The sequence below is a fragment of the Enoplosus armatus genome, chromosome 8 (assembly GCF_043641665.1).
Source record: "Enoplosus armatus isolate fEnoArm2 chromosome 8, fEnoArm2.hap1, whole genome shotgun sequence".
Lineage (NCBI taxonomy): Eukaryota > Metazoa > Chordata > Actinopteri > Centrarchiformes > Enoplosidae > Enoplosus > Enoplosus armatus.
In genome coordinates, this window is record NC_092187.1 from 10,886,674 (window position 1) to 10,910,371 (window position 23,698).

The following is a 23,698-nucleotide window of genomic DNA, read 5'->3' on the forward strand; positions in this document are numbered from 1 at the left end:
AAGTTGTTGTCATCTGCAGATTTAATCAAATACGCAGACTTCTGTCTTTGTATACAAACTGCATTTTTTACTTATCAGACTGAACAAAAGGATAATTTTCTTCTGTACATGCAGACGATAAGAGGAACAAAGAAACCATGATTGTACCCTTATTATGACTTTGCTGAGCACTTTCTTCTCTGGGCGCTCAGCATGAGGCCTTATCTGAGGACAAGCTGCCATTTTGGGCTGTAATAAGAATAACTTTCTCATCTCTGAGCTGTGCAAGTTTGAAGAAGTTCGACTAAACGTAACGTGTCACTGTTTAAAATATCTTTAATGGTTCAGTTGGTATAGGATTTGGAAGCATTAAGTCAAGACATGGTCAGCAGCCATACAAAACAAAACCAACTAATCAATGTCGACTGAGAGGAAAATAAAATACAAAGGCAACACAAAAAAAATTCAAAAAAAAAAAAGGACTATTAGGCAACGTCAGGTCATCACAGTAAAAAGATACATCGATCCTAGTCAAACTCAACAGCATGTTGAAAATCAAAACCGGTAGCAAGTTCAATGATGATCACACACATACACTCACATTCATACAGACAGACATTCATCCACAACTTGAACGAAGGCTGCAGAACAACCCTGATAGGTAAAATGTACAGTAAGACGCCTTAGAGAGAAAAAAAACACAATGCATAGACAAATAAAGAATGTTTTAAAATAAAAGTAAACATAAAAAAAGACAAATTTCTTCGTCATAGGCGGACAGCATGACAGATCTGTTGGCTGATTACATTGCGATGATTGCTGAAGACATTCAAATAGAAGTTATTGCCAACAAGATATAATGGATAACACTTTACCCATACAAAAATGATTTTTTTTTTGTCTGAAACTTTTTTTTAAAGAGCTAGTAGCTTCCACAAAACGTCAAGAATGTACAAACAATGGTCATTGGGGGGCGAGGCTTCAAAGATCCTCGGCTCCACTCGAATGAACATTATAAACCACGAGGCAGACATGCTTGGCTTTAAAACATTACGTTACAATTATTTTAAGTTATACAAGATAACAAACTGTACTTAAAACACATTAAATATTGAGCATGTCACTAGAAAAACATGTCGGTTGTTAACAAATATTCATTTGAGCTATTCCAGTTGAGTCAATTAACACAGAGAAGGTATCTTTTTGAAATCACTGAAGGAATAAAAACATGGTTACAAAGGTTTCTTTCATCTATTGAATCAAACATAGAATCCCTGTGCTAAATATCAAAATGTATTTTTTGCAAATATCTCATTGATAATAGTGCAAGAGATACAGTAAAGTCAGAAATAGCACACAGTTCTCATGTTTGGCTTCACGTGTTTAGTTACAGGTAGTTAAAAATTAGAGTTTGTGTGATTTTAGTGTGAACAAAGAGCCAAGAGGCTGATGGCGTGAAAGAGTGACTCGTGGTAGGCCTTCACTATCTACTGGTTCTCCATCTTTAATGATGCGTCGGAGGAACAGAGAGTCAATTCAGTAAACAATAAATTACAACTACAGCTCGTCTTCTTATCAGTTCTCTGAATCATGTTAATTTTATCTCACAGATAAAACAAAACAAAGTACAGTTGGCACAATCAATTCATTATTGTATTTTCCCAAACTATATGTACAAAAAAAATGGTTTTACATGTCACAATAACCCAAAACCAGGATTTTGTTTGGGGGGAAATGTGTAAACCTGTGTTTCATGTGATTATGTCTGCTAGTGTCTTTAATTTCTTTCCTCGTGAGAAAAAGCATTGTTGCGCGCTCAACAGCCTATGGTTCAAAATGAAGCAGCAGAAGAACAAGCAGGGCCTCATTTATGAAACTGTGCGTAGAAAACTGTGTACACTCAGAAATACTCTCAATACTCTCACCTTAAAGCATTTATAAATCACATCAATCAATGTCACTAGCCTTGTTAACTCCCATAATTAAACATGAAGGATTGATGACAGGCCTGTTGTGAGTGTTAACACACACACACATCAGTCAGGATGTCATTCTAGTATTTGTACAAGTGAACAAAAGGTCGGACTGTAAATCCACAGAGTGTAAAATGCTGCAGATCTTGAGCTGTTTGGTTTTTGTTTATCTGGTTTGACTGATAAGAGACAATCAGCAAGTCACAGCTGCAGTGAGTGCTACACGATCAGAAAGCCAAATTCTAAAATAAAAATATCAAGATTGATACCAAAAAAAAAAACATGTTGTAGCTGCATGTCGGTATAGAAAAGGAACTTTGAAGCCTAAAGGTTGAAGCTCACTTCAATGCACTTGATAAATGTGCGCCTGGGTTCTACAACTGACTTCCTGCGGTAAGAAGCTGATAAATAAACTGGCCAGAATTTGATATAAAGTGAAATTAATTGTCTGAGAAGAATTATTAACACATTAAATTTTATTTTACTACTTTGCCTTCAGCATGCAGGTTCCAGAAGATGTAGAAACATCCCAAAAGTCTGCGCGGGGAAACACACGAAATGTTTATAAATGAGGCCCCGTGTGTGACAGAATACAAAAGCCTTTATAACACGACAGCTAACTCAAAAACAATTTCAGCCCCGTTAGGGTAAGCAGAAATAATTAAAATCTCTCCCCCTAACACGATCAATCATCATACTCGCTGCTTGACCAAAACTATATTTCTCTTTGCTTCGATCAGCTGCTGACTGGTCAAATTCCTCCAGTGACCACAGCAGGTATAACACATAACACTGCCTAAAGTCTCAACACAGACGAAATGATACAAAACAAAACCGACCCACCCACCAAAAAAAACAAAAGAAACTACATTTGATATTCATCCACACAATCTATGAGTGTTTTCACTGACTGCCTTGTCGCCAAGACTTCAACCCACGGTGAAGCACTTGAGTGCATCTCAGGTAATGGTGTGTCAGCTTGTACGAGGAGGAGTTGGGGATGGAAAAGGCTGGGGGAGAGCGAGGCAGCCACCTCCTGGTGTCTCTTCCCCTCCTCTTCTGTCCCCTCCCAGGTGCCCCTCCTCTCCTGAGCTCAGTGTTGTGTTTGTGGAGTTTGGGTCGTTGTGGGTCAACGTGCGGGGTGGGACGGGAGGGGAGGGGGGTTCAGGGTGGGGAGGGATGCAGTGGGGCAGAATGGGGTGGGGGCCCAGGGTCACTGTCGCCGGTCCTCCGTCTCTGACCGTGAGAACGCCATCACCACGTCCTCTGCACCTGAGAACCAACAGCAGAATGTCAGGTGAGTCCTCCAAACAGGTAGAAGATCATTTAAATTACACAGACAGTGATATTCATCCAACAGGCTCTCCTGCAACGGAAAATAAAACGACAAAAACATCATAAACAGACTGACCAAGGACAATCTAATTTACTGCGACTGTTGTATATGTTGGGAAGAAGAATTAAGTGTAATTGAAGCCAAAATCTGATGCATAATATCAACCAAACATCCAGACTTTTATTCCAGTTGATTGACCAATTGTGTCTGGTGAGTTCATTAGTTTGAGACAGATGAGGCGTTAATGCCTAGCACAGAAAAATGATATTTACTTTTATGACTAACTGGAAATGTCTCTCTTTCTCTGTTTTACATTGATATTAGGTGTGGCCTTTAATGGGCAGTTTCTGTCTAAATATAATGACTACCAAGTGCACCATACAGCAAAGATCATCTGCATTCAGATATGTCCATTAGCATCTGGCTTCAGGTGCTAATATGTATCGAAAGTAATCAAGTGGGGTCAGATTTTGCTTTTCTGCTCACATTTTGTTTTCTGTGGGAAGTTTGCTTTACAGAAGGAAAAAAATACACATTTGGTCTCAGTCAAAACAGTTAAAACAGACAAATCAGCTGTTTCCAAAAGTGTTTGGGACGTTTGTTGTGCAGCATTCACACAAAAGAGGATGTTCAGTGTGATCAGGGATGATTTGGCATTAATTTCCCCTCCCTGTCTGAATGATGTTCTAATCACTGGTTCCGTTAAGTCTTCAACATGTCTTGAACTATCCACTTGCGATCAGATCACCCAAAACAAATTTTAGAGCAAAGCGTGGAGTCAGCCGGGTTTCCCTACAGGTAGCTGGATCCTGTCAGTATGCCGTAAATCTCGTCAGCTGTGACTATAAAGCCGAGAGGGAATACATCGCCACGAAAATCCCTTTGGTGCTTGCAGGTAATTTCATCTACTGCCATGTTCACCTGTTCACCAGCGACTGCAGCGCCCTGATGGGAGCTACTGTAACACACTGAGTGGGCCGCTGACAGCAGCATCCCGCACTGCCGTGATACACTTAGATTTGAAGCTTCAATACTATTCAATCTCCTCTGCTGTTGCATTTCAGGCTGTGAGACACAGGATTGTCTGTGAGTAAACAATACTAGATTCCAGCTGAAGATATTAACCTCACCAAGATGTGGAGAAAGAATCAATGGGCCCAAAGAAAAGAGACTGTACACGGGGTCTGATTTCTTTCACTTCACCAAGTTAATGAGGACCAAGCGATAATTACATTCTCATCTGGGCTGAGCCAACTAATGGATCCTGCCAGCTACACAATAAGACTTCGTCAGCTTGCTTTTGTTTAACAAGGAATCATTCATTAGTCTGTTGCCAACTGTGATTCATCAAGTCATTCTGGCCTGCCCACACCTGCTGAGACAGTTTTTCTCTGGTAAATGAACATACATTTTCAAATTGTATTTGAGTAAGAATAAATAAAATATATATCCAACTGTTCTTCCACACAAGCCTCGTATTTTTGGCATTTTTTAGTTTTAATTTGAGCAATTCAGTCTGTAGAGAGAGAGAGAGAGAAAAAGAGAGAGAGAGAGAGAGAAACACTTCTGCCAGATGAAGTAGGAAAGTATTAAAATCCCACTTGCACTGGCATGCTTGGCAGCCCGGTGAAATGCATTTCCTTGTTGGTAATGGCAGTAAATTGTTTGTGAAATATACAAGACCCCAAAGTACCTAACATTTACCATTTCTAGTCTCCACAAACCCCTTCATTTTAAAAGAAGCAAATGACAACTAGGTGCCATAGCCTTTAGTAAGCATGATCACGTACTGAAATAAAAACTTTTGACAAGCTACGATCTCATAAATATCATTAACACCAAGTTCCACACCTTTGCAGACGACTGAGAAGTATTCCTAGCGGCACCTCAGTCTGCTATAAAAAAAAAAACTCTCTTCACCCCGGCACTCAAGTGCTTGTTAGATTTAATTATTGTGGAGATATGAAAGTAGGCCAGGGACTGAGAGCTTCCACATGTATTTGGCACAAAGGGCGGACCCTCCTCATCAGACGGCACAGACCCTCCAAACGCAGACTTGTGTATTTCATTTTGAAGATAATTAGCATGTCTCTATTCAGGTCGTCCTGAGCTTGGTTAGATGGAGAATCGGGGGGGGGGGGCTTTTAATATGAACTTTCAAGCTCCTTTTCCCGTGGGAGCTCATTGGCCTACCAAATGAGGTTATGGCAAAGAAGAAGCCAACAGGCAGACGCAGCACCAGGAGAGGAAACTAGAGGCAATGAGATAAAAAAAAAAATATGACATGCTGTTCGACTTGAGTTAATAACATAAATCTCATCTCTGCTTAGAGACAGCACGTAGGGATAATGATGCTTGAACAAGAGACAATTATGTAATACCACACAACAGGGAACGCGACCTGATCTACACTACTGCAGAATAGCACTGCTGGTAAAGACGATGTTTTGGCGCGGGAACTTGCAATAGCAGCCATTTATCACGATAAATGCCAGTCTGGGTCATTTTTGTGGTTGCGTGAAGGAGTTCACCCTCGTGTTGCGGGCAGTCCAGAGGAAGGACTGTCAGACGATGTGCAACTTGAGCCGATGACCAGAAGAAATGTTCTCAAAATACATCCACAGAGCCGAGTGGACGGCCGGGCTATATCTGTTTGACTTGAGCACTTCCTGAGAGTCATGTTCAGACCTCGCCCTGCCACAAACGTACAACGCACAAACAAGCTCCAGCCAGCACGATGGAAACATCAGGTCCCTCAAAGCTGTTGCCTAGCGACAGATACAAATCACACAGCTTCAGAGGATGGCAGGCTGCTGCTGCCTATGAGCAAACAGCTTGCTGTGCGATGCGGCTCTGTGTCCATTCTCTGGCCCCTCCCTCCACTGTGCACTGATCCCCTCCTCACTGCCTGATGGGGGTAAACAGAGCGGCTCCGGACGGCGGATTACATAAATAGCCGCAACAACAGGCATGTCATCCGATTTGTCCTCCATAAATACTTTAAAAAGGAGAAAAGCCCCCCTCATTCATTACAGAAATAGTCTTTCCAAGAAAAGAACATAGAGGTAAAAGTAGAACTATTTCAATATAATGTCAAAGTGTGTTTTTGTTTTTAAATACATAATGCACAGCCATTATGAAAAGAAATCAGCAAGAAACAAATGATCAGGAAGCCATGTCTCAAATTCAAATATGCACCATCACAATGCTATGCGCTTCAACTAGTGCTAAAACAACTATTCTATGTGGGTAATTGATAAATCGTTAAAGTCATTTATCAAACAAAAATGCCCGAAAGACTATCTCTGGGTTTTGTCCTGTTGGTCAGACAAAAACAAGTAATTTGAAGAAATCACCTTGGGAGATAGTGTAAATGGCACTGTTGACTATATTCTGAAATTCAATAGGCAAAACAATGCATCGACTAACTGAAGAAAAAAAAACCCAGAGGGATTAATGAATAAATAGTAATTAGTTGCAGCCCTGGCTTCATGCCACCAAAAGCAGCCAGAACCAGTACATCCATCTATTCACCTGAACTAATTCACAAGCAAACAAAGTTTTTCCTCACATTTCTGAGAGACTATAAGTCAATATGTGGTTGAGAAAAGGTAGCCTGAAATTAACAAAGAAACACACGACGTTCCACAGAAACCTCTGAGGATAGGACAGCTGAGAAATGAACCCGAGGGGAGTTTTGTTTGAAGTTGAAGGCACCATGCTGCGTCCCTCGACTCCCTCCAGTCTGAATAAGCAGTCGTATGATGACTCCAGTGTTGCAGTGATGAAGCGCTGAGTTATTAGTCAGAACAGCAACGGCATTTGAGGTCACAATCTGTGCAAGGTCAGCTGAGAGGATAAAGACGAGAGACACCCCCCTCCCCATGAAAACAACAGCAGGGAGAAGCACGACACACAACAGAGGAGTGTGTGTGTGGTCCAGCTTGACACGTTGACATCAACAAACACAGTGGGTCGACTTTTACACAGTGCATTGAAGGAATGATCTTCTATTTTTCTCTCTCTCTCTTATGATTACACTGGGGAACACAATTTTTGTTGAGTTAGGTCTGACAGCTGTTTTTAACTAATTTTTGGGTGCGGAATCCAAAACTGATCTCAGTTTTTCTCTATCACGTCAAGTTTTTGAACTATAGGATCCCTGTTTTCTTAAAAAATATGAAAAATACTGTACTTAACAGATATGTGTGTGATAGTACTGACCTATTGGGAGCTGCACACACCTCTCACCGCACTGTCTCAATTGTGACTGCACAAACAAGTTGCCACGTAGCTGTAGATGAGTCCAATCGTAATCAGCTGGCAAGTCTTACTACAGCTAATCAGTGGAATTTTGCTTATCTGGAGGGTAAGCTGTGGAGAAAAAACTTGACGTGCTAGAAAAAAAACTGACTGCAATTTTGGAATCAGCATGCCATTTCAAATTGTTCCCCAGTGTTATTGATTAGTGATTATTATTTTGATGGTATTTTACATGTTGCCGTTTTAAAAGAGATACTGTATTTCCATAGACTTCACGGTTAAGTAAAGATAAAAGATAATCTAGGAACTGAAGTCAATCTGTCTATTCTAATGAGCTTCAGCTAAATGTTTATTATAATATTACACATTATAAAAGGGCAATGTCAGCGCAATTGAATGATTTAAGATGCCACAGAGAATGTCAGATTTGTGCAACAGTTCTTCACTTCACACACTTGATATTTCAGAGATTTAACAAGCTTTGAAATTAGGTTTAAACATCAGCAGACAGTTTTCAGAGTCATTTTTCTTTTCTAAATGGATCCTTTAAAGATGGATCTAATGAATTTGACATTTTATAGGCCATGTCCAGAAAGTAAATTAGCTTCTAAGGCAGCAGACCAGAACTCAAAATCAGTTTGTTTAAACTTTCAGTTTCTGTTGCCAATGGAGCGGAGATCGTTAGCAAGAAAATTGACTGATTCAGGAAACATATAAAAACTATCCTTTAACATTTGTCGATAAGACCACATATCAACACAGATTGGGATAGAGATGAGATCGTAGGAGAAAACTAAGCCTCTGTGTTTCGGTGGGTTGGGTTAGGTAAACGTTGTACTTCATAAATCTGAGTCTCTGGCTCTGATTCATGCTGCAGTAAGGAACAAGATAAAGTAACAATCGATACCACTCAGGCCTGGCTGAGTTACCAGACAAAGGCGGGTCCTTGCTCTGTGTCACATGGCTTTCACTCTTAAGGTTTAAGGGTTGCGTGGTACCAGAACTGTAACAGAGATGAAAAGAAATGGTGTACTGATTGTGCAAGGCTGCAGAAATATTTGAAACAAGAGAGGCCATATTTTTATAAGAAGGGACGGGACCGACAGAGAGAGAATATCACACTCTGGCTGCGTAATTAGCACTCCAGCTTGCCTCCAGGCCCCCTAATGACACCTGCTCCAATCCACCGATGCAGCATGTCGCAGCAACACCAAAGCCCACAGGGAAGCTTAGCTTTCCTGGGACAACTGAGGTTGCTATGGCAACCCCTCCTCGTCTATCCTCTTTTGTCGTTCGTCCTTCTGGGGAGGAGTAAACTTTCCTCGTCAAATCAGACAGGATAACAAGTCCTGAGATTGCTGGCTTTATGTGCGGCTCTGACAAACTGCTTTGTTTAAAGTGACATGATGTCAGTTATAGATGAATACGTGAGTTAAAAGGGGGAAGAAGCCTGATTGTAAAGACAAAACTTCTGTACTCCCCATATTAGGCTGTAACTACCGTGCTACAGAAAACTCTCTGCGCCACAGAGAGACGCAGTCATTATTCAATATCACCCAAAAAGCAGCAATTTACACTGAAACAGAGCCCCCAAAAAACACAGGCTTCACTTAATGAGCTTCATTTCTAATCATAATAACAGCGTTGAAACATAGCATGCAAAGTCCTGCTCGCCCACTATCCTCCTTTCCTCTGCGCCGCCAACATTAAGCTACATCATGTTATTCACAGCGAGAAAGCTGAATGAAAAATAAATAAAATAAATCTCAGCTCCAGAGCCTTTGGCAGAGAATTCCTCTTAGGCCCCGATTAAAATTGCAAAACAAAATTCTGTATTTGCATGTATGGTAATCAGCCAATTAAAACTATCTGAAATGCAAATTCAGTGACCCATAGACTTAAAAGAAATATGAGTAGCAGCCCCCAAGTTGGTTTTCTCTTGTTTCTTACAAGGAGGACCCATTTTGACAACAATTGACAGCTGAACAGGGTCTGAGGGAATGATTCAGGGTTTGAGCAACATTTCCACTCATTCTCATTAGATGTGATGAAGGCTGACAACATTTCTGCATAGATTAGATTGCTGCACCCATAAATTGTTTTCTTATCAGAATATGCTAAGCTGACAACAGCAAGGATGTTATCCATTTGTCACATTACCTTTTTGTGTGCTCTCACACCTACACTTCTGTTCAACATTGCCTGAATACAGCCCGGCCTTGACTTAGAGGGATCAATATCTGAAAGTGTCTCCACTACGCCATCGTGCCCTCAGCGCCCTCTAAGCATGCCGCCACTCGATCGATGAGGCCGTGTCTGACACGTGACACTACCGTGCTCCATGCTGAGACCTCTTGAGGACGCTGGTATCAGAGCATCCTGCATCAGCATGTTTCAAACTGCTGTGGCTGGATAGCTGCTGAAAAGTATCTTTGGTTGTTGCCACCTGACCTCTAATGGTGGCTCCAATGCTAACAGCCTAAATGCTTTTCCAAATTAACAATATTCAAACAATGAAAGGGGTGACAAAAGATTCCATAAACCTTTAAAGTGGCAGACTAAATGGTATTACTTGACAAGCTGAAAGGGGTGAGTCATCCACTCTAAATTATTACTCTTCAAAACAGCTAGCTGAGCAGCAATGATTGAGAGCGGTGCGCTTTTTATTACAAACCGATTTTACACTATATCCAACATAAGCCTGTGCAGGAGAGGTTAGCTTTGTCAAATGGTACCAAAAAGCAAGGTGGGTTTAAGGTCTACAGCTCAAAGTAAACATTTTTCAAAAAACATTGTAACTCAGTACAGAGTGGATGAGGTTTGTCTCTAAATTGTCTTTCTCAAAAATCACAAATATTGCTCAAGCTGACCTGTACAGACGAAAAAAAGTTAACTGAAGCTACAACCTCAGTGTCTGCTGCGCAGGCCGACTAAAGGGGTAAGAGTTATGAAGGTGGAACTGCTGTGAGCAGGTTCATTAATGACACACGATCAGACACACATAGACAACCTTTGCCTGGAAAACTGGCTGGTCACAGGAGGTGTCGGTCTGACTGCTGCACTGTGTGATGCTCAGCTGGGACAGTACCTCTGCTGCATACAGCAGGCGGAGGGCAAAAGGTCTACTGTCATTATAATGAAGTAAGAACAGAGTGAACCACAGAGAGTACAACCTGATTTACCTCCACACTCATATCCATTAAAATCAACACATCGAAATTCAATCAATTCAATTCACCAGTGCAATATATATATATATATACATATATATTTATGTGTATATATATATATATATATACACACACACACACACACACGTATATATACATATATACATACACACATATATACACACACACACACACACACACACACATATATATATATATATATATATATATACATACATACATATATACATATATATATGTATTTGTACATACTTGCGCTATGTACAAATTTGCGCTACTTTTCTATTCTTGAAAGGGAGTACCTGTAACTTGTGTAATTTCCCCGGGGATCAATAAAGTATTTCTGATTCTGATTTAACTGTGAATGTGTTTCCCGCAAAATACATGAACAGAATTCACACAATTACCTACATTTTATTTATTTGTTCAAAGAGGAATCAAATAAAATCTTACTTTGTAATATTTCACACTGGTAATTTGTTGTCCTCTGTAAAATTACGTTTTAAGAGGCAAGTTGCTAGGCAATGAAATGTTTCCTTTCATCTATTTTTTCCCCTATTACCAAGTCTAAATGAGATCAAATAGTGGACTTCCCTCTTCATGTAACTGAACCTCTTCACACCACCTCAAAGGATCCCGATTGTGCTGATGCCTACAAACCGCTGTCCTTCAGCGCAGCGTTTAAAAGTGATTAACTTTCTCTCAGCCATCTCCACGACGCCTAATCACAGTACTTTAGATAAGATGCACACCACAAATAATTTATTGGCACACCGAGGAGGTGGCAGGCTGCCAAGTGACTCTAAATGTGTCTGTTTTTGTGATGTATAATGCATACTCAGAGCACCTTTCACCAGTCATATTCGTACATAATTAATGGTGCTCTTCTTAGCAGTATTGACACAGCATAGGCACGGAGTCCTGTATCTACTAAAGGGCATGCAGAAAGAGAACGACGGCATGCAGCACAAACTGACAGCTAGCCTCTACTTGTTAAAACAGACAGAAAACATCCTTCATAAATTAATTATTTAAAATCAGTGCTGATCTCATTTTTGTTGCTGCCCAATTTAAGATGCGATACCATCCGTACTATCTGATGCAATGTTTTATGTGCTGCTGCTTGATGAAGAAACACTGTAATAACGCAGCCTACCCTGTCCATGATGCAATAACCCACATAAGAAATTTTAACGATGCATCCCATATTGCAGAATGAGGCAGAATTTATGACAACGCAGTTTAAAAGCCTGCAGGTTAAAACAAAGATAATAAGAAACACCACAGAAGGGCAAAAAGGCAAAGTCATTGCGCCTTTTACTTGCCTCCTTAATACCCTGTACAATCATAAACCTAATCCTCCTCCAACACAGAAAATCACATATTTATCAACTCAACCAACACTGATTGTTTCCTTGCAGAGAAAGGACACAGACAAGGAGACATAACACTTCACTGAAGGTAAAGCATCGCAGGCAATTTTCCCGACTTAAAGCTCCCCTGAGGGACCAATATCATAAGGGACAAAGCAAAGCCTGGGCCCCAGCAGGTTTACCAGGGCAGTCGTGTTTGTACTGAGCCTGGAAAGAAGCTGATAAGTCTACTTACAGCAAATAATAATCTGGAACAATTTGCTGCTGCTTTCTCAGGTAATTGCAGTGCCTCTGAATATACTCTTGTATTGTTTGATGTAGCGTCCTCTTGTGGTGTAACAATGTGAAAACTGCGTAGGAGATAAAGAAAGCTCAACAGTGCCCTCTGGTGCCCTGAAAAAAGCATGACCATCATATATAGGGTCATATTACTGGGCAAGCCAAGTCTTATAACAACACATTCGATCAGTGACTTGCTTTATCATATAAACACACCAATATCTGAACTCAGTACTCTATCTAGGCTGCTTGTGAGAAGCAGCGGTGAAACTAGTGATGCACTCAAACTGGATGAGTCACACGGTTCCAGTTAGGCACACTGTTTGCTGTGTGAGTAATCTCACAGTGCTGGTGGGCCGCTGAGTCGGCCTCAGTACACAGTCAGGGAATCTGTCAGGCCTGCTGGGGTAAGGACTCGAGAGGAGTGGCGTGTGTGGAGGGATTTTCCCTTGTTTTTCAGTCTAGGCAAAAAGGCATTTCTGTGACATGCGAAGGTGGTGTTTGTGAGCGAATGTAAATGTGTTTCATATTAACACACTGTCATAAACGCCTTCGAACCTTCAAAAATCTAAATATTAAGACTAGAACTGAAACTTTCAACTATTGACCTGCATAGAAAAGGTAAAGTAAATCACACACAATTCAGAACAAAATTTGAATAAAAGCAAATAACACTGGCTGAATGACTGCGCTTAAATGTGTGTGTGTGTGTGTGTGTGTGTGTGTGTGTGTGTGTGTGTGTCACAGCCTTACCCTGGTCTATGTTGTGCTGTGGTAGCTGGCTCATCTGAGTGTGGACCACACCTGCGTAATTCCGGAGAAAAGCCTCTTCACTCGGTGTAAGCTGAAGAGGAGTAAACGAAGTTCCAAATTATAAAACAAGTACAAACAAAACTAAATCTTAACCTTGCGGAGGAGGTCAAGTATGCTTTTACTATGAAATTAGATTTCAGTCAAAATAATTTCCCCAGAGGAAGGTATGTGACTTTTTGGATCCAGAATATTTTGACTTATTACAGGAGTTAGTTCATAGAGATTATTGATTTATTTTTCCGCTCTCCTTTTGAGTTTTGGTACGCATCTCTCTTCAATCATTTTAGGGTCACAGGAATATCTGATGTTTCAACTCTGTGGTTTACAGCTTCTGGAACCACTCGTTTGTTGTTGAAAACTATATAAAAATTTTATTTATAGCAACAAACTTTTGTGACTTTGTTATTCCTTAATTGTTGTAATGGGAATTTGTAATCACAGTGTCATAACCAAGCCATCTTAATTGAGAGATTTTTGTCTATAATTTATAATTATGTATTATATAACACCGGCGTATTGCACACTTCCAAGCTTATGTCCACACAGACTGAGCATTTACAGCATCAGAGTTACACATGTGATCAGATGATTGACCCATTTCAGGGTTCTCATTTTAGCCAGCAACTGTAGATTTTGCTGCCTGAAATGTAAACCATCACAAACTGATTTAATCAGTCAACAATATTTCTGAGTTGCCCAAATCTGTTGTCTGGTTTGTGTGCTGTTTACATGCTGGAACCAGCATGGAGTGATGAGTGTAATGGGGGGTGTCTCTCTAATAAGATGACAATGGTTTAACAATAAAGACCCTGAATATTGAAGCATTTTCCACCTTTACATTTGCTTGTTATCTTTAAAGAAAGGTTTGAAGGGGGACAGGCTTGCATAATAAACTTGCTTCTGTAAACTAAATGTTATCATTTAGAAAGCAGTCAGGTTGTTTGTTCTCCAGAGGCTGCAAATGAGCTCATCTCTGCTCAATTCCTCCACGCTGTCAGAAGGCACATCTCTGGAGCTGCTATCTGCTCTGCCTGATGCAGACATACAAAATCAGGTGAATGCATTTGCTGAGTGATGTTAGATTTGACAACAAAGTGTGTATCCCCTCCAGAAATGACAAAATGTTGGTTTCCGAACTGCTTTACAATGACCACCAGAGTACTTTCACTGATCTAGATGGCTTCCAACAAAATTTTATTAAGTCTGCCCTCTGTAATCACATTTCCACCAGAATAGACATGTGCTACACTACTTAACACAATAGAATAAACAGCTCAGATGGAGGTCTTTATTTATTGTGAATCTATTTTGAGGCCTTTCACATGAAATTGTTTTCTCAAAGGTATTTTCTTAGCAGGTCTGCTTCTGGTAGAATCCATCTTACCAATGACACCAACATTTTGACATAGTAATGATGGTTTCTGGTCTTGATGGCTGAGTTTGCAAGGATTCATAGAGCCAGATTTCAGGATGACATCATCTGAAGATATGTGCGACTTTGCTGATTAAACAAACATCCACTGTGTACACGAGCTGGACAACAGGCAGTGCTAAAATTACTTTTTGCAGTTTTTTTAAATGTAAAATGTGAATACCCAAATTTTAAAACGTCACATGACCATAGTTTGGGTTAGTCAAGACACCATACTTACATTTGATCCCATTTTCTTTAGCATGAGCAGGACCCGCACTTTCTGTTGGATGTACATGTCTTCAGGAGACTTCCCCGGGGCCTCCTCGCGGTTCATCCCCCCTGCTCCTGTGGCTCTGGACACACAAACAAATCCATGTTACACAAGACCTGTGAAAAATCACAGCTACGCAAACACTCACTGTGTCATTAGGAGTTAAAAATACTTAGACACTGGGCTGTTTCAGCCACACAATCTGACTGACCATAAGTTGATAGAGAGATACTCTAAATTAAACATCTTTAAGAGTGTGAACAGTCGCCCCTGCAGGCTTGAAAAGTGACAGCTAAGATCGCTTCAACCAGGAAGCTAAATAGTGTTTTTACTTGTTTTTTCCTTTAACCATTGTATAAGTCATATTATCCTTTACTGTGTTCTTTAGCAGATATGAGGTTCAGGCTCATATAGTCAGCAGCACTGAGCAAACGCCCCCTGGAGTATTACTATTATAACAAAATGACTGACTGCATTTCAATTATCAGATGTTTTCTCAGAGGTACAGCACTAGACTGGAACTAGATGTTTTACTATTAGGGCAAATAATACAAACTCTAGTCTGTGTGATAACTAAGCACTTAATTCATATAATCCAAACAGTGATGATATTAGAAGTCAGAGGCCTTGTCTCAGTGTTGTCACAGTGCAGGTTTGGCATTTCACAGGGTGAATGGCTGTCATTAATATTGCATGGCGGTTTCCACACAGATCTCGTCCCTTCCTGCTCCTTCCATCTCTTATTCTCCATCTAACTAATGACCTATTTTCACTGTCAGTCTGCAGAGATGCAGATATAAGCAAAGGGGGAGAAAAAGGGGCAAGGGAAAAGAAGGCGATAAAAGGAGTTGCTAATGCGGATGACAGAAAAAGGGATAGGTTCCGCTGTGATAGCGCACACACATCAAGGTCGGCTGTGTCGCATTAGATCTCTGTTGTAACGCACCAACAAGACGAGACGTACGCCGCAGCTTGATATCCAGCCTAAATTTGCTAATTGAAATAGCTAAACACGCAGAAGAAATCCTTCACAGAAAAGGGCAAAATAAATCTTTAAAAGGGGATAAGTCTGGTGAGGAAATAAAATAAGATTTAACAGAGAGAATATCAGTATGCAAGTCAGGATTTGTTCTCCCCTAAGAATCTTTCATAAAAAGCCTACGGGAGCCTCAGTGACTATGATAGTTCTGGCAATTTATTTTGGCCTCTTATCTGTACAAAGGACCACTAATGCATGTTGACAGGCTGTTTGATGTGGGGTTATATTTAATTGAGGAGCTGGCTCGCCGTCCCCCCTTCCCAGACCCCAGGGGAGGGGGGGGAGGATGAATGGGGTACCGTTGGCCAATGGCTAGCATTTGGGTGCCACTGTGAGCGTGTGGATTCATCCAGATCAGAGCAGCTGGAGACCATGCTTCTGGCTATAGTCCTTATAATTACAGCAACCTTCGGTGGCTGTTTACTGCAAGCAACTAGCCCTTGACTTTGTCTTGTTGTCTGTTTTCGGCCACACTATGTGGTAGCAGGACAGTGAATAAGGGACAGATGAATACATTAGTTATTCACTTCCACCTGAGCGTCAGGCATAGTTTAATTGGAGAGCGACTGACGACTCAAAGCAAGGCAGACATGAAAAGATGGAGAGAGCTTGCCAGTGTTGGTTGCTCAGTACACCTCAAGGGTGGTGGTGGCGGCGTGTGAATGTATTTGGGTGGTAGTGCTGCAGAGATGCTGTTGGTGGAGGAGGGTGCAGAGGGTGGCAGTCACTTCATATCAGCAGCAGTGACATGTTTGATCACGTCTCCAAGCTCTTAGCTTCAGACACATGGAAGAGCTAAGAGTCCAGGCAGAGAGACATACCAGCGTGACGACATACAGAATGAAGAATGATATAAACCCAGGGGCAGCAATCTGTCGGACTCAGAAGCTCTCTGGGAATGAAAGGGTCACTACGTGTTAGTGGAAGAGTAGACGATGCAGAGAAAGACTGAAGAACAGGATTACTTTAATTGCCAAAAAAGGTATTGTCCTGTCTTGAGATTTTTAAAGACAAACATGTATTAATATTCAGGCATATTTTCAGACTTCGCCATTTTCATGTCTGCTGCTGCACAAAAGGCAGATATATTCCACATTCATCATCTGTATAAATAGGCCTACTGCTTTCATGACTGAGGCATTTCTGATCCTCTGATGTTTGCTTTTGAAGTTGGAAAACTGGCCATATTTAGTACCATCTCTGCCCAGGCTGTTGACTGTTTTGAGGGTTGCGATTTGTATTTTAACCAGTCTGAAAAAATATTTTTTGTCTTGTCCCACTTTCACAGCAATATGGGCTATAAGAAGAACAAACGTACTGCATGGAGTCCTATAGGGAGAATCTCTGTAGGAAGTAGAAAGAACATGGAAATCAGGGTGATCGTTGACGTTCGTCTATTGTGATATGTTTGAGAGTCACTTTAAAAAAGAGGAAAGGGAAAGGAGTCAGATCCCATTCTTTTGTGGATGGATTTCACCATTTTTTCTTCAGTCTGGAAGGGGGCAGAAAGACTAATTTGTAGATGACTATTTTGGGCAGCAGAGTAGCTGCAGAACTGGAATTGTTACAATTCTGGTACTCAGTGAACTGGATGACAACATGTACACAACAGTGATTAACATTGTGCATCTGATTATGTAACTGGTAATTTCGTCCATGCAATCCTGCTGAACAAACTAGCTTTCCAACCATGTTTGTAATTCCAACAATGCTCCAGATGGTACTTGGGTGCCTGGCGTACAAAGCCTCACTGCCATTGACTTAACCTCTAAATAATGGCCTCCTGTGTTTCTCTGCTGGATTACAACATTTTAAACCCACGGGGTCAAGGTAAAGTCCAGTTGAAGATGATTAAAAGCCAAAAATCACATATGTCCTGATAGTCACATGTATTATCAGGGGTCTGTACCTTATATAATAAATATTTCACAATGCTGCAAGTAACTATTTGAATTTTTAAAATGAATCGCTTCATTTTCTATACAATAGCAAAAAATGACTCACAATAAGTCTAAGGTGAAGTACACATTGCAAGAAAAATCCAAGAACTCAAAATCTAAATACAGTAAAAAATGCCTCTTTCAGGTTGCTAAAGCGCAAGATGTATATGAAATGTATCGTTATATCCAACAAACAGTCTAAAACCCAAAAATATTACATTTAAAATGATGGAAGACGCAGTAAAAAAAGCTGTAAATCTTCACATTTAGGAAGTGGAAACCAGCAAATGTTTGAGATTTTTGCTTAATAAAATGACTTGAATTTCTACAGACTGACACAATTTTTCTGTCATATGTCTATTAATAATTCTTCAAGTTGTGTTCTGATTAAACTCCTCTGGAAAGACATAAACACAAACTCTTCTATTTATAGAGACCAATGTCTAAATTACATGTTTGCCACTTCAACAAACAACAAAGTCTATCTAGACTGCTCCTCGACAGTTTAGACTTAAGCTGCTTTTTTTCCAATATTTACATGATCTGACACATCCACTAAATCATTTTTTTTAGTACACGTACAAGTGACATAAAACCTATAAATAGTGTTTTGGAAAGAAACCTTCCTTCCACAAGGATCAGTCTAGCATTATTCTGAGGTACACGCTCTACTGTGTAACATGTCTTACATCATTTCAAGGACCACAATAAGGATCCTGTCAGACTCCTTTGTGTGTGCCTGATGTTAGGTTCTAGAGGTGGGCCGGCTCAACACTAATCCCTCGAGGGATGCTCAGCCAGCCTCAGACGCATGCGGCTAATATTCCAGACGTAATAAAAGGCTTTCTTTAATGCTGACCTAGTCCTCATACCCCCCCCCCCCCCCCCCCCACGTCAGTGTTGTGATGTTGGGTTGCGCTGAAACATCAAGCTCTGTGAGCCCCTCTCGGCAGCCCAGTTAACCACAGCATAACAGATACTGAACTGAGAAATCTAAAAGAAACAAAAACAACAAACACAAGGGCCAGGTGTATCCTTACTGCACTCACTTTTTGGCATTTTCGCATTTAAATGATGGCATTCAAATATATACTGTAAGCTGCACTGTGTCAGTGTTTAAAAAAAAAAAAAAAAAGCTTAAAAACGTGTACTAAACATATGTTTTTCAGTTGTGTATAAAAAGTCACAGTATAGGCTATTTAATTCTTAAAACACATATGATCCATTTCTGACTTTTGAAATTTTTATTTCAGCTGCACTTTTATCATCCTCAGTTATGGCTATCATGATGTATCACAGATGGCTGTCTTGTAATCAATGGTGTATTGGAGAATAACCTGTATTTCAATACCATTGTCAACAATGTATTGATAGACTATGGTATCACAAATCTGATTCCCTGCCCTCTAAACACATGGCAGGAGACTGAATATATGCTAGTAGGTCAGAATATGGTTGGTATCATTATTACAGTGTTAGTACAAATACTTTTTTCAGATACCAATCTGCATCTGGTTAAGACAAATGTAAGCAAAATCAGAGAAAAATAAATAAATTGATGTTGAATGCAATTAACTGTGTTCCACTGTTTGCATTACATCATTAAACTTCCAACATGTAAAACAAAACATGCAAGAGTTGCTGCTATGTTATTTCAATCAGTAAAACAAGTTTAAACTTAGAGAGACAGATTTCTCTTTGATAACTTCTGGGGCACCAATGAATAAAATATAACCATCAAGCTGATGTGCCGTTTAAAAAAGAGCCATGGTTTCCCATCATAATGTGATTAAGAATAACTGTTGTTACCTCCTGTCATACAGCTACTGACTGCTAATTACACATTTAGTAATGCCACTTAGAACATACAGACCTAGCCTATTCATTGCATCGCCCCTGCAATCCAGATTTATTGTGTACATTTGTGTATCAGTATTCATTAGTGTCTCTGAGAAACGAAAACATGGAGTAGACTTCTCAAGACCATTTCAACACTCTGACCAGGCCACACAGTGCAGTGAGGGAGGATCTGCTGCCAGGGATTACAGTATGCAATGTGATAGGCCCTCACATTTTCTGAGGGTCATGAAGGGCAGAGGCTGCCAGAGTGCACCGGCCCAGTCACACATGGCCCGGTCCACTTGTCCAGCTTGTTATTGGCTCTAGAATCAGCTGCTCACATGATGCACAATGTCCGATTGTTTTAGAAATCAAATTCCCCCAGTAAGCGGAAAAGCAAGAAACAGGCCTCTGAGTTGACAAACTGTGTCTGAGTGGAGTTCAGCTTTACACGGATGCCGCTAAAGGCTGGAACTCTACAAGACCCTGAGAGGTCAGTAGCCTCTACAGGCAGGAAAAAAACTGAGAAGGAAAAATAACTTGATTTCAATCATGAGCTGCTCCAACATCCCAAGCAAATGTGTGAGAAACTTAAGTAGGCTAGCAGACTGGTGTGGCTGCCAGCTGAGCTGCCAACAACCTGGCCTGGTTCTGTAGAGCAGCTGTGTCACTGCAGGTACACACACACACACACGCTCTCTTCTACTGATGGCTAACCGCAACACGAAACCTAATAAAAAAACTAGTGGAAATAAGGACAGAACAAAATTCTCATTCAACACAGCAGTTCAGCAAAATAAACATCAATGTGATTGTTTATCTTGTGACTTTTTAAGTAATATTGTCTAATGGTATAGAAAAAGTTGGGCTGCAACTTATGATCATTTTGATTACCAATTAATCTGTCACTTTTTTAACCAAAATGTTGGTGACTGTGAAAAGCCCAGAGTCCAAGTCTTCAAATGACGTGTTTTGTCCGACCCACGGTCCACAAGCTAAAGACACTAAATTTACATTAATGCAAAAACAGAGAAAAGCAGTAAATAGTCACATTTTACAAGCTGGACCCAGTGAATGTTTGGCATTTTTGCTTGATAAATGATTTCTGAAAATTAATAGATTATCAAAACCGCTGCCAATCTGTTTGTCAATTAATCAACTAAATGTTTCAGCACAAGAAAAAAAAAATCCTTATAATTTTAATAATTCTATCAATCCTATCAAAACACAGCTTCTATCCATCCAAACCAACAGGAAACATCATGAAAACGATTTGACCAGCCGTACACCCAGCGGACTGACCCCCTCTGGGTCAGGGCAGCGTGGGGTCCTGAGCCAGACGGGCAGACACTGCAGGCCAGGAGGGCTCTCTGGCTTGGACTTACTGGATGTCTGCATGCTGCCTTTGTGTGAAGCCATCTCCTCACATATACAGTGCCCACAACAATGGCTACAGTATTTGGGGACAATGGTGATGAACTGGATTGTGAAAACATGATTGATAAGTAGGTCATGTCTTGTTGTCACCACGTGAGGCATGAACTCAAACAATCCTGCTCAACTGTACAGGCTTAGTTCATAGCTGGGTTTCTGGGTGTGCTTAACTGTGCTTTGACTATTTCTGTGCCACATTAAGGTGATACTAGGACCTACAGAGAGTGAGTTACAGTCAGGACATGACACTTCAAGATATATGTTCCCCATTATTTAGGCTTCTACTAGCAAATAATAACTTGTAGATTTGTAATACTAATACAGTTTAATTAAGAACTTGCCTGAAAATGTAACCGTTCCAGCAGCTTGATTATGCAAACACTTTCATGACACGAAATGTGAGTTTTTCACAGACCATACTATATAACATAATTAAATCTGGTCTATGATCTCAGAACATCTTAGCTCACTCCTCAGGGTCCCTCAAAGGAATTGAAACAGAAGCTGCTGCCTTAAGCTGGTCCCTTGGGAGGTGTGGCTGCAAGATTTCAAAAGCGCCAACGTCGAGGCAGAGCATAATATTCTGAAAGTTACATGAGCTATGTGCTTGGAACAACACAATGCAAATGTGCAGGACACCATGCACAACAGACAGAGAGCTGCGAACAGAAAAGATGACTACACTTTCAAGTTTGATTCTTTAAAAACAGTGAAAGACCTGAGGGTTGTCTGGAGGCCGCTGTGGACTGGGTGTGTAAACCACGAATGGATGCAAGGAGCTCTAGTATCATAGCGTCAGGCCACAACAGGCTACTATGTGGGCTGGTTAATGCTGACAGGCTTACAAGAGCTTGTGCCAAACTCACAGCAAGAGGTTGTGAGATGAACCAGCCCACCCTCCCGAACTGTGCTCGCAGGCAGCTGATGAGATCCCCTCGGGGCTCAAGGGGGTTGAGCAGCCGCTGAAGAGCACCTGCCCTGAGTGTGAGGAAGCGACGAGGGGAGGGAGGGGAGGCCAGGGGTCCTAATTTCTCTGCAAAATCCAGCCAGCTAGGGGAATGTGCAAACTAAGGCAGGCTTGACATACCGTGGTCCATGACCAATTCTGCTAGCTGCCAGGAGGATTCAGAGCGCTTGCCTGTGGCCAAGCCCTGATACCCACTGGCTGCAGCACTCATCAATGCCCCGCTGCCGGCAGGGTGCCAGCTTCACTACTCAGAGGGTTGTCAGCTATCTGACATGTGGGGTGGGAGCAGACACTGTAAAAGGCAGGGTGGCACAATGCATCCATGGGTGGCATGATCCAAAAATAGGAAACCAATGAAGGAGTTATGTGAAAAGCAGACTTGAACATGACAACCAATTTGAAAGAAGGTGACCACATGTACAGTAGCTTTTGTGGTTGGAGCAGCATTTTAAATGTCCTCTAAGCCCAAGCATTGCCATGGCTGCCTAGTAGGTGTTCTGTGGGACAAATGGGTCTGTAATTTGTATAATTTACATGTAGGCTTGCACCATGTACGCGTAGTCTGCTGAATGACTTGTCAGCAGGAAACAGAAAACTGTCGTTGTTCAAGACACGTTAAATACATTATTGTTAACAACATAACCGTTGGTACAAGTAAACCATACTGTAGAGTTAACGCGAACGAGGGTCTGCATCGCGTACACTAACGTTAGCTGAGATTTGTAGTTTTTGACTGTAGGTTATTTCTCAATTTTGGTAGTTTTCTTCGGAGAAAAACAAACACAGCGAATACAAATGACTGACCCCAGCCGAAGCAACGCGAAACAAAAGAACTGTTGGTTTTCTACGAGATGGACACACATGACTGTGAACGGTTCATGTTATCATGTTGCGGGACGCAGACTGTTCAAACTGTAGCAGCGCTCTTGCTAGCAAGCAGCAAGCCTTCAACGCGTTTTCGATGTGAATCTTCAGCAATAGCCGTCGTGAAAAAAATGTATGGACAGTACTCTCAATGACTAACAAGTCGCACTCGTTTTAACCTGCCAAACATTTAATTTAGCCTCCACCGAACCCGCGCTGCTATTGGCAAAGAAGCCAATGCTAACCAGTCGAGCTAGCTCGCTAGCATGCCCGAGACAAAAGCCTGAATGAAGTTCCTATGGGTGAAAACACCATCCAGGTACCGCTGCTCTGCCAGAAGTGTAAACGCCGGGATTCAAATACACGTATCGTTTCAAAAACCCCTGACAATGTGCGCCTCGTCAAGAAAACGAGACATACGAGCTTACCCCTCCTGGTCCAGCTTTTCTTTCTTCAGTGCTCTGTTTGAATGGTGTGTTGTTGTAGGAGGGCGTCCTGTTCCGGGGTCACATCCCTCCAGTCGGCAGAGCTACGGCGAACTGACTCAACGCAGCGAGAGTCCTGCTGGCTGTTCAGTACCGCTACCGGCCGCTGGGGCCGCCACCGGCCCAGCCAACACTGTACGTGATCTCTGGGATCTATTACGAAACTTACACTCCATGTATCCTCTATACACACGTCTCAGAGCTAACATATGGCTTAGATCCCAGAAAGCCCCAGTGC

The 23,698-nt window shown here is 41.3% G+C and overlaps 1 protein-coding gene across 1 annotated transcript; it reads right to left on the reverse strand.

Annotated features, from left to right (window-relative positions):
- Positions 1-297: 297 nt before the first annotated feature.
- On the reverse strand, positions 298-23,492 carry ctnnbip1 (catenin, beta interacting protein 1). Its single transcript, XM_070910590.1, has 4 exons — positions 23,404-23,492; positions 14,860-14,974; positions 13,148-13,238; positions 298-3,224 (listed from the first exon to the last, which is right to left on the reverse strand). Exons 2-4 carry the CDS (start codon positions 14,953-14,955, stop codon positions 3,166-3,168), a joined length of 246 nt encoding a protein of 81 aa, XP_070766691.1. The 5' UTR covers positions 14,956-14,974; positions 23,404-23,492; the 3' UTR covers positions 298-3,165.
- Between the last annotated feature and the right edge of the window lie 206 nt (positions 23,493-23,698).